The 14,890-nt window shown below is 38.9% G+C and overlaps 1 protein-coding gene across 3 annotated transcripts in view; it reads right to left on the bottom strand.

Moving 5' to 3' along the window:
• Positions 1-516: 516 nt before the first annotated feature.
• The window catches only part of ZDHHC20 (zDHHC palmitoyltransferase 20), a 49,799-nt gene continuing 35,425 nt past the window's right edge, over positions 517-14,890 (bottom strand). For 2 of the 3 annotated variants that reach the window (XM_072850505.1, XM_072850504.1), the window contains exons 7-12: positions 13,144-13,276; positions 11,384-11,510; positions 10,015-10,104; positions 8,733-8,848; positions 8,262-8,339; positions 517-6,037 (exon numbers count right to left, since the gene is read on the bottom strand). In XM_072850505.1, coding sequence (XP_072706606.1) covers positions 8,302-8,339; positions 8,733-8,848; positions 10,015-10,104; positions 11,384-11,510; positions 13,144-13,276 — 504 coding nt within the window. In that variant the 3' untranslated portion in view covers positions 517-6,037; positions 8,262-8,301. The remainder of the gene's footprint in view (positions 6,038-8,261; positions 8,340-8,732; positions 8,849-10,014; positions 10,105-11,383; positions 11,511-13,143; positions 13,277-14,890) is intronic. The other variant, XM_072850503.1, reaches the window with a different exon arrangement.

The raw sequence follows: 14,890 nt of genomic DNA, 5'->3' as shown, positions 1-14,890 counted from the left end.
TCTTACTGGTCACTCTCCCTTCTGATGGGGTAATTCTGTAGACATCAATACTTGAGACACAACTGACGCTACTTACCTAGTGCTCATTTCACCAGGCATGCACTAGGTGCAAGGACCAAGATGAACTAGAATTACAAAGTTAGGTGTATGAGGCTGGAACTCATGGAAGATTGTAAAATGTTCCAGTTTTTTTAAACTTGCTGGAAAGAATTGAATTTAAATGGCAGTGTCGCTGTCATGTCAGTGTTGACAGAAGTCGACAGTGTTGACTTACTGCCCTCTCTTACAGAGATTGTTTCTGATCTAAAAGGAACACAGCTGGTTCCTGTTTGAGTGGCAATCTGATTTCTAAGTCATGTTTAGTATCCTGAAGGAATATAGTCAGCCACAAGTCAGAGGTTTTTTTTATTTCTCCTCTTAAGAGTGAGTGACCTGGAAGATGTGTCAAGAGTGAGTGTAATCTTAGGTTTGTTGCAGCTGGAGTGCAAGAACTGTGGAACAGGTACAAAATGTTTCCCAGGTAGGCAGTTTTTCTTGCTGACCTAATACACACATGCTACAGCTAAGCAATTTTCAGATTCTTTCACATACTTTTATTAAGTTGATGTTGCAGTCACTGATGAATTCAAGTGTCAAATCCATTCACGTTTTATCACTTTGGAAGAGAGGCCTAAACTGGTACAACTTCTTTATTTAAACATGAACTATACTTCAGAGAAGTATGAACAGGTCTGAACGCTGATGTACAAAATCTTGAATGCACTTTCAATGGTTATAAATGGCTTAAGATAACATTTATGGAAAAGTATACATATGGGGAAATTGCACAATACAATTAAAACATGAAGGAACTTCCAGGCAAAGTAATGTGATTTTGTATTTAATTCATTTATAAAAGCCCATTTTAAAAAGTTACTTCAAGTATGAAACTATAAATGGCAACATGTTTTCTCTGTGCATAGGACTAGGCCTATCTGTAACATACAAAAAAATACAATAGATGTGTCATTATTACATACATCTTTTACAATTCACCTCAAACTTAAATACAGCTCATTACAAGTGAAGGCAGCACAATTAAAAATAACTATGTGGAAGTAGAACAGCTGGGACGTTGTGGTTAGTGCAAATGTTGATGACCCTTGCTGGCAAATACAAAAATAATTGCAGAGATAACCCAGGGATGTTTCATTCATCTAAGTTAAAAACAGGACAGGGAGAGGGGGCAGACTTAACAACAGGAATGCTGCCTCTTTCTGTGATAGCTTTATGATTGTAAATTGTCTTTCAGAAAGATACAAGTTTCTCACAATAAAGCTGATGCTAGCAACAGGTTAAGGGATAGGAGAAATTAAGAGAGGAACATGCTAAGCATGTTGTCAGCTAAGCAATGTAAACAGAAGGGAATCTGCACGTCACCATTAATGCTTTGGTGCCAGTAAAGGTGATCCCAATACTTCATCCCCAACACAGCTGCTTGACTGCTGAGCATGTGCTCTGTCTTTCTTGGGGCAGGGGATAGGAAGAAAGATGGGGAAACCCCCCCAAAACAAAGAAAGCAATCCTGTAAACATTATCAGACTTTACTACCTAATGGAAACAAGATTCAAGTAATTGCTGCAGAAAACAAACAGCCAAACACCAGTTTTAACCAGCATTAAAACTAACTACAACTTGCAGCTTCATTACATTTCATACTTGTGTAATTAAGAAAAATGTATATAAAAAGCTGTCTATATATACAAAATAAATTGATAGAAATGAGTGTAGTAAATGTGTGCAGTATTATAACACATCACTTTATATGCAGCTGCTCTCTTTGGTGCCATTTAGGGATAGAAGAGTCTCTGATGTTGCATACCTAGCTATTTTTTTAGGTACTGTGAAAGACATGTTCTTGATCTGCACTTAAACTAGCCGCTATTTGGAGCCTCTGTAAATGTATACCTGAATCCCTCAATTACGTACAATTTTAGACTGTGTCCTAAGAGAACATATACTATGAAGCTCAAAGTTGGTTTTGGCTTGGTTTTTTTTTTAGTTTTTAATAAATAGGGTCAGTCAGTGCTCCAGATCTAGGCAGATCTGGTTAATTTATGTCAGAGTTAATGCATCTCTTAGTAAATCTGCCACACAATAACGCTGCTGCCGATGCTGCTTTTTTTCCCTCTTGGGGCTCTGGTGAGCTACAACTGGACCATACTTCGGATAGATCAAGAAGTTCTCTGAGTGGCCATCGAATGGTATTGAATGTAACTAAACCCTCCAAACCCCAGAAGATTATTTACAACACAGAAGAGCCACCCCAGATCAAACAAGGGAAGAAACAGTACCTGAAAACTGTAGTCATTTAGCACTCTGGAGAACAGGACCAGTTTCTAAGAATAGCATACCAAAAGTCGCTTGGTACCTGCAAATTCCACACTCAGTGGACAGCTTTAACAAAAATGTTACCATAATTTCTACTCAAATCACTAAAAATAAAAGTGCCTGAACTCCCTCTAAAATAACCCTCTGAACATTTAAAGTGGAGGTTTCCAGTCAAAGGCTTATAATGCATCTAACTTGTGACACTGCAATCTCAGGATAATACTGTAAGAAATCAGTTATGACAGAAACCTACACCTCTTCCTGCCCTCTTCCCATAATATGCCTTTGGTAGGAGCAGCAATGATGTGCATGTTGTATAGTCTGTGAATAAATCATCATAAGAAAAAAACAGTATGAGCTGTATAGTTTTAAATATTCTTTTCTACTTATGGATCTCCTTCCCTCATCTTCACAGGGACAGGTTTATCATCTCAAGACATTTCAGAAATCTCGAGGAAAAATCACACTGAAATTTTGCCCTATGTCAGGCTTCTCTCCTCATACTGGGCATTTAATGTCATTTTGTGTGCATGACTTGTGTATGTGGATTTTTTAAAAGAAAAAGGCAGTAAGAAATACTAAAGCATAGCTTCTAATTCCAGCCAATGTCAACTATCCTACAGTAACTACAATACTATTTATGCCTTGCAATAGTAATTATTTTGATGGATCTAAAAGCTTAAGGGCTTTATTTTCTGTGACAATCTAGGTATTTTCAAGACTTGCTGATACAGAGTAGGTTAAAGCACAAAACCAGCATGTACAACGTGACCCAGCACCCTAAACAGTTGTTTTCTCAGGATCCATCTCCCTTCTGAGCTCCTGAACAGGTAGGGCTGCTCTTTTAATTCCTGGCTTTTTAATTCCTGGCTTGCTCCCTCATTGTGCCTATCCTACTCTTTGATACAGCACAGAGTGCCCTTGCTTATGGCTAGGGAGCTGTCAGGACAGAACTCTGAAAGACAGAACAGAAGACATCATCCTGCCACCTTAGATGTGATACCTCCTCTGCAGCCAGGGCCTGCCAGGAAAACCTGACCCCCCCATCCCACTCACTGGTGGGCCCTTAGAGTTAATCAATAAAATTCCCTTAGAGAACTTAATTCCTTTATATCAGTCTGGGGTTTCTCTTAGTAACCAGTTCCCCAGGAGGGGATGAAAGGGGGTTGGGCATGGTGAATTTGAATTTTTAATCATATTTGAATCATTTTACTATGTTTCATATTTGTCAAAATGACTTTTCAGTAATGCCTGCTTTTACTCCAACAGTAACTCTGGCCTCCAGAGTACCCTAAGCACACTACTCTCCTCCTTTTCTCATCTGAAACATGAGAAAAATGTGGCACAAAATGTACCTGTGATCTGCATAAAGATGTCAGAAACACCAGCTCTTCATGAAAAGCCACAAAAATGTCTATCAGATATACAAAAAACTGGTTTCAGAAGACCAGCACTTGCTCGAGAACACACATGGAGTTAGCCCAGTCTGCTTATTTGCAGTTGTTTCTGTAGATTAACTATCCTGACTTAAGAAATCAAACAAGTTATACCGACGTTAGCCTACAGTATATATACATTCATATGGGGGTGTATGGAGCACTTTGTGGGGTGGGGGGGAGCAGAGACCATATTGCTGAATCAGTGATATTTACCATATTAGAGACCTAGATTTTGCTTATAGTTCTGCTAGACAATGACTGTGCACGTATGTGTTATCTCAGCTGTAATACACTGACGCAGTAAACGCCAGATAATATCCTGGGCCCTCCATTACAGTTCCACCAGTGTTTGGGGCTGCAAATCCAGAATGAGCCATGTGAACTTGGCAGTCTTCTGTCTCTGTTGTCTTCCCCAAGAAATTTTGCTGGTGCAGTACTGCTGACAGCTTATCTTCAGATGAGCGCTTCTCACTTAACATTTGAGAAGAAAAAGCTAAACCTTTCAGATTAATATGTAGCAAATGTTTTTGTAAGTTTTGAAATTAGCAAATGCAAAATTTCTTGTACAAAGTTTGAAGAAACATTCTGCAACTTCTATAAAACATGCAAGTTTGCACCATTACTTCTGTCTCAAGAACACCCCACAGTGACCAAATCGCATTCATAGGTTCTCAAAGTGTTCTTGTCCTAGAACATTAATATTTAAGAAAAATGTATTCTTTCCAAAGACCAAAAATACTTGTTTTAAACCTTACAGTATATTTGATGCCTTAATATCTCCATCATGAACATATTGACTTAGGTAGCAATCACTCGGAGAGAAACCGAACAGGTTCTTTTGGTCCAGATCAACTTGGCTATTACCTTCAGTCTTTATCAAATGGGCTCACGTCTATTTGTAATCAGCATCAGCTGAACATCAGAAAAGTTACAGACAGGAAAACAGTATTTGTCACTTTTTCCAGGTGCAAAATTCCAATACCACACAATGATGAGTTAGCAGTCTTCTCTACAGAGCAGTGAGGGGGAAAAAAACCCATGTTGGTTGCTGTAGGTCTTGAGGTTAGGATGGACTTTATTCCTCACACAGGAAACACATTTTGTCTTTTGTGAACACGTACATCACTGCACAAAGCATTCAATCTTTAGCAATTTCAGCATCACTTAAACTGGACTTGAAAGTGGCAGACTAAAGCGTACAAATTTTCAGTGTGTTAGCACAGATGTATGATCCAACACTAATTTTCTCAAAATACTTGATATTTGTTTAAATGGTACTTTAGAACCAATAAAAACTTGTGCCTTTATTAAAAAGATAAAACAAAAGTATAAAACAGTATTTCTAAACCATCAAGAGTCCCATAGAAAAAGCCATACTCTTCCAGTTCCATTTCCTAACAACACACAACTGCAATAAGGTTTTTCTCAGGGGTACGTTACCATTTTCTTACTGCCTCATACAGAACACTGCAGACATTAACAGAAAATGTAACAATTGTTAATTCATTTTTGGACTGGCTTTGTATGCTGATAGGCAATTGTTGGAAAGTAATAACCTATGTTTTCTCAACTAAAAACTGAGTTTGCTTCTTTGAGCTGTTCTTCATATGGTTAAATAAATCAAGTTAAAATGACGAGGGGGGCTCAATCCTATAGCAAAAAAGCAACACCCAAGTAAAAGGCTTTTACGTTGTTGGCATTGCCTTGCTCCAAAGCATAGCTAGTAGAAGGAATCCTCAGTCCCAAAAGACTTGGAGAGCTATGATCACGGCTCTATGTTGACACACCCCCCCCCCCCTTTTTTTTTTCTTTTCCTCTTTTCTTTCTTTCTGTACCCTGGAGACCTGCTATGGAAGTGAATTCTGCACTGCCTAAGGTATGAAGTTTGCCCGTGGGGAGGTAGGAGTGTCTGCAATCTACCCCCACCACTGCAGCATAACAGAAATGCATAGTTCCCACTCTGGACCTTTTGCATCCAAGCAGGGCACTTCAGGATTTGGCCCTTTGGTAGCAGTATATAATTCAGTGTTGCATAAATGCACATTAAGAATCTTAAGGCATCTGTCTTAACTTCCCTGCTCTGCAATAGTCCTTACAAGACTCCATTGTACTGTGCAGAAACTTGAATTTCTTTTCTCTTCCTAAAATGTTCATGTTCCATTTTTTACTGATCAACTTCTTCCAAACAAAATTAAGTAATATTCAAGCACAAAATGTGTTGCAGAAACCTAGTGAAACAAAACAGGTAATTAGTGGAATTACACCATTAGCTTTGAAAAAACAGATCATAGTGCATTACAAGAATGCAGCTAGGTAACATGTAACTTACAGATTCCTGATTCAGGACAGCAGTTAAGGTAACTTCAACTCATAATTAGCCTTCTGGGAGGTGTGGGGTTTTTTGTTTTGTTTTAAACCTCTTATGTTTTAGAAGATTATCTGCACTAAGAACATCAATCCATCACCACTGACCTGTGGCTAAAGTCTCCTGTATCCCTGATTGGCAAGAACTGCTCATTCATTTTGAATTAAATTGATAGATATGGGGACACAAATTATATTTGCGTAGATGAGGCTGGGGGACTGGCCTTCTTTTGCAAATCATGCTCTTTTCTCTAGAATAATCTGGGAATTTTACTCATCAGCCATAACTTTGATTGCTTCTGCTGCGTGTTATAGGCATAAAATTGAAAAATACAACTATCAGTCTGTTACAGGGTATATGAAAGCGCTTGGAACAGATGTTGGATCTCACAGCTACTGCATAGTTGCTTACAATTGCAGGGGGACTGGAATTAACCACCTTGGCCTACAGAAACTGTGATCAAATCCAACTGAACTCAGAACGGCTGAAACATTGTGCTATTGAGTTAACCGTTACTTGAGATAATACATACCAAAATGCTTTTGTGTTGGGTGCAATTATGTACTATTTATTTATACAACTTTTAAAACTACAGCAGTTTGGTGAAGTGTGACACAAAGTACACAATCTTCCTTTATTAAATTTGGCCTGACTTTAGAAGAGAGGGAGTATAAAAAGGAAATTAATCCCAAACTATTACCAGTTAATTGTCTAGCCTAAGCCAGTCACTTATGCTCCCTCTCTAGGTCAGTGGAAAGAAAGATTAAGACCTTTCTATAATACCCTATCAAAGGCTGCTGGGATGAACTGCTCTCAGAAGATATCTGTTCCTTTCTACAAAGTATAGAAAAGCCTTAGTAACCTGTTTAGATCAGATTAGTTTTTATATAGCTAGAGGCTGAAAGGAGTCCCTTGCTGGGACATTCATTTGCACATTTGTATAAAGTGTTAGGCTGCAAAGGGAAAACTCATCATTTGGTGGGTTCTCATGGTTGAGTAGGTTTTTCAGAAGTACCACTAACTAGTCTAATTTTGGTTTTGTATGAGTTTACAAACAGTCTGACCAACATCAGTTGAAGCATCACACCATCCCCCACAAAGACCTTTTAGACAGATTTTTTTTTCTTGAAAACAAATCACCCCCCGGCCCCAAACAATGATTCTAGGTCAGAAGGCTTATTAAAAAGAAAAAGAAAAAAATTTAAGTGATCCTAAAACTACTGAGCTCACAAAACTCAAATATTGTGTTTTCTTTCCAAAGAAAATGGGAATTCCTTGCAACTTCCATCTCCCCCCCCCCTTTTTTTTTTTAAAGAAGAAAGAAGGTTGGGGGGGGGAAGGCAGAGGGGTGAATGACTCGGCCCTCAGCATCTACGGTTGCTAGTTGTCCAAATAAGATTTGTTTCTCTTCCAGAGAGAAAAATTTAATGGGAGCTTATAAGCTCACCACAGTATGAAGTCAACATAAAAGAAGTCTAATTTAGTCACTGGAAATACACCAAGGGAAGTTCATATATGCAGCAGCACTCACTGTATTTCCTGAATGCAAAGCATGTGCCGAGCTCTTACATAAAAGATCGCTGTCAATTCCAAGCGTGACGAAGCAGTCCGTATGCAGACACCTATATTTACCTATTGACCTTCCTTCCTTGTGTGCACACAGCTTCTTAAAGTATAAGAGCGGAGCGCTGCCCACCAATATACAATTAAGAAAAAGACAGTTAAGGAGCTGTTCCTTAAGAACAGTGCTTCCTCAAGACAGCACTTCATCTTGAAATTGCCTATTTAGCAGATGAGATTCTTTTCCCTGGTCAGGTAACAAATCCAGCACTACCTATTTCAATCTAAATGACAGGATTAGTCTTGACTCATCTCCGATCTAGCGAGCCCATGTTTCCTGCACTGCAGCATTACTCCCATTCTTGTGTTCTGGACAGCCATCCTGAGTTTTATTTAGACTTTTCTATTACTCATCCAAAATCAGAAGACTCCTCTGCATTCCATGACTAGACATCTTGTAGTCAAAAGTCAGTATTTTACTTTACTCATACATATACAGAAACAGCAATTGATTATGTTGGTCTTACCTGTTTCTCATTGAGATGGTTGGTTAGTAATAAGCTGAGATCAGCTTTCCACTGAAACTATAATATGCTTTTTTGCACCTAAAATGTGAGAGAATCTCAATTATGTGTTTTTGCAGATTTGCACAACAAATAGCAAAGACTTCAAACCAGAAAGCCTATTTATCATATTGTTCTTATTTTAGGAAAATATTCCCCCCCCAATCAAACGTAAAAAGATCCAAAATCTCAGAACAGGAAGTACAAAAATGAGAATTATCTATCCATTACCTTGGTGTAATAACTCATTTTGGAGCAGAGCATGAGACATAAGTTAGCCTTAACTTCTAAACATGCTGACCTGATTCTATGGAACAAATTTTCTTCTACTTGACTCCAACCAATTCCTAAGGACTTTTTAGGCCTAAAAAAAAAAGGAAAAACCCACCACAAACAAAACCATAGAATCATCAGAAGTGTTATGGTGCAGGCTACCTGATTTAACATTTTCCTCTTCAGGGCCACTTTCCACCCACTGACTGTCACTGGCTAGCAATCGATTTTGTGATTCACTGAGTGGTCGAGTGGGAAAGGACTGATTGGCTCCAGAGCTGCAAAGTAAGCAAAGCCAACAGGAATTCTGTAATAGCAGTAGCTGCTTATTTCAGACATTTGTAGAGTAGTGAAGTTACTTAAGAGCAAAGCAAACAAAAAAACCCTACACTGACAACTAAAAATGGCCCCCAGCCCCCAACCCCAATTCTCCTACAGGCTTTTTCCAGTCATCAGTCTAAACCCTTACCTGACATAGGCCACTCACAGTTCTAATGGAAAAAAAGTACAGGTTTATAGACAAGAAATGGCATACTGACAACAATGCTACTGCCACACAGTTAAAAAGAAAACCTAACCAGTACTGTCTGGAAAAACAAGCTAATGCCATCTTATCCCATCAGTAAATGCTAGGGCCTTCTGCTGAACATCTTCCTAATGCAAAAGGATACTCTGCTGTTTGCACAAGGGTTCTGCTCTTGTGTAAATTCCACAGGTTATGTGGCATGGGAAGCAACTTCTCAGTATTGCCTTTGAATCCTCCCTAATGCCTGCTAACTCAGGTGACCACTGTTGACAACAACCTTCAGCTACAAATTCACCAAACTATACAGAAGGCTTCTAAAATGGCAAATGTAAACACCCCCAGAAGTTTCACATACTCTTGTGTCTTTGAATCTGAAGCAGCCTTCCTGAAAATACACTGAAGATACAAAACATGCAAATTTGGAGGGATAAAAAGTAATGAGCTAAAAACCTTCCAGTGCTAAAAACCAGCAACAGCCACAGCTATCTACCTCTCTTGCAAACTATGTCTCAGCATCCCTTGTTTAAGCATGCTGGAGGAGGAGAAATACAAATAATACCTTGCCTTTCTCTCCTTCCAAAAAATATCTTAAACATTTTTTTTCCCTGGACCATTATTCGGTCTTCCCTAGGTCTTTTTTGATTGTCGTTAAGAGCCAGTAAGCTCTCTTACTTTCTGTATTACTATTTTCTTAGAGCCATATCCTCTGTTATAGGTCAAAACCAAGAAACAGACTTTCTGCATCAAGTAGCACCATTTTTTAGTCTTGATCCATTCTGTCGTTCTCTGAAGACTTACAAACTCACTCTGAAGATGACAAGAAGTATAAAAAAATTACCAAATAATTTTGAAACATTTTTTTTTTCCCAGATGAAGTACAGAACAGTACAAAATCAGTATCTTAAATGCTATAGTTACCTTTTGGCAGGTTCATTTTGGCTTGAGACAGTAAGTTGCTCTGGATCCATAATCACCAAACGAGTTGGAAAATTACACCCGTCGCCCAAACTAAACCAGAAAAAGATTCAAATCACTGTTTGTAGTTGACTTAAATGAACTGAACAAGTACCCATGCAAAAGGCAAACGCTACAGGCTCAGATCAATTACTTGAGTGCAGCATTAAACTCCAGACTTGAGCAAGGCAGTTCTACCACTAAGCCAGATGATCAGTTAATTAAATCTTGGAGCTCAAATGATTCCCACCCTACCACTCAGTATGGATTACTGAGCACAGCACTAGTCTATGTATTTCAGAACCATCACTGTGTTTCTGTAGACTGTAGCCCTAGTCTTCCCCCAAACTACTGCGCATGCATAGTGAGACTATCTGGTATTTACAACCCCAGAAGCTGTAGCATAAATAATATTCTGGTGGCCATGCTTTCCCCTCTGCTCATCATTTTGAGGTTAACTAAGCCTTCTTTTAAAGCAAGTTTAATCAGGATAAAATGTGGTGGCAAACCAGGCTGATCCATCTACAATATAGCTTCTGTCTTTAATCACATGAAAAGTCATGGTAGTGGAGCAAACCACTGAGGCAACTTAAGATCTTGTTACTACCTCTGCTGTTTGCTCCCAGACCTCAGCTTCACAAATGGGCTCACCAACATTTTGAACAGATACACAGCCCCCCAAAAGCAGTGTTGAAACATGGCTCCTACTTCGTTCTGCTGACTTTTGGGAGTGGTGGGAGCGGGCAGGAGGTCAGTCTTGCTTCATCAAGCTTCTCTGATGCTTGTCTGCAACTCCCTAACACTGGCTCAGCTGAAGTTTTAAAACCAGTATTTTGCATCGTATCAGAATTTTTTTTTTTGCACTGCTGCTTATTTACATGCACTTTCTCAGGTGGCTTTCAATACCAAAACTGTCATCTACAGCAAAAGGAAACCTGTCAAGCATTTTCAGGGGTAAGAGGGGGTGTTTTAAACTGATGTTGTTTCAATGCAGCTGAAGTTCAAGCATTTGGATCTCCTCTGAGTTGCTGATTTCTGCTCTATGATCAAACACTACCACCAAAAGATGTACAGTTTTTGAAATACACTTTTCAGAGCTTTCCAAACTTTCATATTTAGAAGGCCCTTGTCGATGAGGCCCTTGTCTTTGAATGAAAAGCCTGTGCAGAGTTTGCTCAGTTTTCTCCTGCACATTTTCCCTACACCAATATTCATCGTGCAGGATTTACAAGTTGGCTGTTCAGTTATGCTTTATTTTTTAGGAGAAGGGGAAGCAAGGTGAAAGTCATGGAATCAATTTATTCCCCAATTCATTCCCATTCAGACTGAATACCTGGTAAAGACAGGGAGTAGCCAATACTTCTTTTCATCTCCGAAAACCTCCCTCAGATTTTTGCTGCATCCAAGAGAAAAGCCGTTTTTATCAGGGCCATTTCGAAATGTGGGTGCACGGAATGTTTCTGTAAAAGAAAAATATGCAGTATCTCTAAACCAGTAAGGAGTCAGGAAAGATGAATAAACAGACTCAAACTTCTCTATTGCGAAAAGAGTGTTGGGCAAGCTGAGACGACCTTGATGTGTATTATTGGGGGGGGCGAGGGGGGGGAGTCTTCTCAAGTAATCAGCATAAAAAAAATCACGGGGTTAATGACAAAATTAGAAATGAAAGGTAAGAAAGTCACGTAAGTAGAACAGTCATCTTTCTCTCTTCACATTTAACATAAGGTCTGAGAGCGCTAAGTACCATCAGCATGCCAAAGATACCACATCCCTTATTCATTGATGGCTAGCTCTCTCTTTGGCCTGTGAAGCCTTTCTGAGCAGAAGAATTCCTCTTCTAGAAGCAATCTACCTTATGCTTATGCACTACTGGACCTAAACCCATACAGGATAGTTTTTTCCACTTCTGCCAAGGTCTGAAATTGAATTAAGAGCATCCCATGGTATCAGAGAAAGATGAGATCGATTACATTAGAAACATAGACACACCACGAACTGTAGCAAACCACCACCATTTTTCTAGTCAGTCCGGTTACACCCTTGGCCAAGAACTGGGAGGACTCATTGCTCCTCCCATACCAACAGCTTGTCTTTTTACAATCATGATCCAGAAAGTAAATAAAGTACTGACTGTGTTGCCAGTTATGACCACTGACTTTTGGGCAAGGAACATGCTAAAATTTCCTTCAAAGCTAGACAAGAGACTGTGAATATTCCTTAGCTGTAGATATGTCAAAAGAAAAAGGACTCAAACAACCCTTCTGTCAAGCAATCAAAAAAATTCCTTTTCCTCCATCAAAAAAATTCTAGCAAGCTCAAAATTATTTCACTTTTAATCAACCCACTTATTTTTGAGGATAGAAATTTAACTTCCATTGAAAGGTATAAGATTTTGACTTACTCAGTTGTGGAAATACCCACCAGTCCCTGTCCCCCCCCAACCCTGCAAAAAAGACTTTCAAAAATGCTTTAGCAAGAACTTCAGATATTTTAACTAATGCATGTAACTTGCTTATGCTGGTCAATGCTATTTAAAACACTTAGGCATAGAAATTACAGGAATCTCTTTTACTATTTAGGAAGTGTGCATCAGTGTTTCCATTTTTATTGCACTGCTTTTACAAGCCACTTCCTAATAGTGAGGTCCATTTTATTTCACAGGATTTAAAAATACTCTTTTAGATCTAGTTCAAAATGTAGTATGTTCACAAACAGTAGAGCCTTCACTGTGGTTGGGGCCACCAAGCTACTCAAAGTATTAGAACAGGGTTACTGGAAAGTAGCAATTGTGTTACATACTTAACACTATATAAAAACACAACAAAAATGCACAGTGCCTCAGAGATCTCAAAAATACAAACAAAAGAAATGAACATTCATCATGAATCCAAATGCTTGGGTCGAGTAGAGGACCCCCACACATGCTTCATTTTCGTGTATGTTTCACCTTTAATTACTTTCACCAAATATGCTTCTTATTGCACACTATTTAAAAATTCTGTTTATATGTGATGGCATATCCTGTAGGCCTCACATTTGCATCGACTTATTGTTTTCTGGACAAGGAACAGTTCCATATTGCAATTAACTGACCTATGGTTGATCTGTTTTTGCCAACTAGCCAGCAGTGGTAGCTGAAGAGTGACAGTACACTGATGAAGAACATGGCTGCCACAAAGAAAAGGAATAGTACGTGGAATTTTGCATGGGTATCTGGCAATTCATTCTGAGGAGAAAGAGAGAAAGAGATTAATAGATTAACACTTTTTAGCAACTAATGCAGTATTGTCGCTATACATTTTCTGCCACACCCATTCTGCTATAGGTCTTTCACCTCACTTTTCACAAAGGAAAAAATGCACAAGCCCGGCTTTCCTTTCATGGCATGTTGAACTGGTATACAACAACTTTTAAAGCTGATGGGTACCCCTTCCACCTGTGCTTAGTAGCATGAGAGCATATGTTCATCTGTTAGTTTTTAAATGCATAATAGGGGGCAAGGAAAAAAATTTCCTGTACTAAAAAATGTTAACTGTGCAGCCACAGCCAAAGAGACACAGGGAAAACATGTCCAAAATCACTTTCTTTAAAGGGAAGAAAATACAACAAAAACATCCACACTCCTTCCTGGCAAGGTAATAATACTGAACCTACTTCTGAACTGGTGTAAGGAATGTACAAGGAAAATGGCTGTCATCTTGTGTTTCCAAGACTGAACAACTCCTAGACAAGACCTGGCACAGATCTTCAATTTTTGATGATCTCTAAGCTTTAGGCAACAACCAGCATGTACCTAGCAAAATAAATTTGCCATGTCTGACCAGGCAGAAGTGATTAACCAGAAGATCTACGTGAAAAACAACAATTTTAGTACAACTACCATGTAAAAAATAACCTCCCACCCATATCGGACAGTCGATTCCACCCCCAACCCCAACTATTTTTAGGCTTGCACTTTCAAGAGGCCAATGGGATTCGTAATAATACTATTCCAGTTCTCTATTCTCAAAATCACAGTACTTCTAAGTAGTTGACCTTTAAGAGCACTACGAAAGCAGAGAGGCTGTTTTAATTCAGCTGTTTAGTTAGCATTATTGCCATTACTTTTTCCATTAGCTCCTTCAGTATGCCCACTTATCTACAGCTGATTTTTTTTTTTTTTTTTAGACTAAAACACATCTCAGTTAAGATCAAGGGCACATAGGCATATCTATATCCCTGTACACTGCCTATATTCAGAGACAACAGATTACAAGTCTCCTTCCTTCTGTGATAGTGTAAATAGCTACCACTAATGACTGAAAAATTATCGTAGGAACAGTATTTAAATAATTACAGCAATATTGGATTTTACCTTTGGACAATTCTCTGCAGCTTTCCTGTGGCAAAGCTTTGCGCAAACAAAGACAATTTATTAAACACTAGTATTATGTTAAGACGAAGTGTTTGAAAACAGCACAGGCTTTGTTAAGAACGAAATGGTTGGTGTGCACATGTGCTCTCGGATGTGCCGAGTTCCAAGACCCATCAGCAGCCTTAGTCCCCGTTCTCCAAGAGAATGGAGGAGAAAGTACATAACAGCACACTACGAACTTCCAAGGCATGAAATTTTCTACCAAAGCATAGAAGTATTGCTACTCAGATTGTGGCTGGATCACTTTCAAGTGGTTCCTCAGCTTGAACAGCATGGCTACGCCAGGTGCATTCTTTACTAGTTGTTTCCATCACAAGTAACATTTATGTGAATAGTCTGTATGAGGAAACTATTCATAAAGGCCTGAAAAGCTCAGAATATTCCAGAGTTATAAAGCAATGGTTTATAAATTACAAAATCTTTCCT

Source organism: Ciconia boyciana, chromosome 1, assembly GCF_034638445.1.
Source record: "Ciconia boyciana chromosome 1, ASM3463844v1, whole genome shotgun sequence".
Classification (NCBI taxonomy): domain Eukaryota; kingdom Metazoa; phylum Chordata; class Aves; order Ciconiiformes; family Ciconiidae; genus Ciconia; species Ciconia boyciana.
This window is presented reverse-complemented; position numbering and strand designations above follow the sequence as displayed.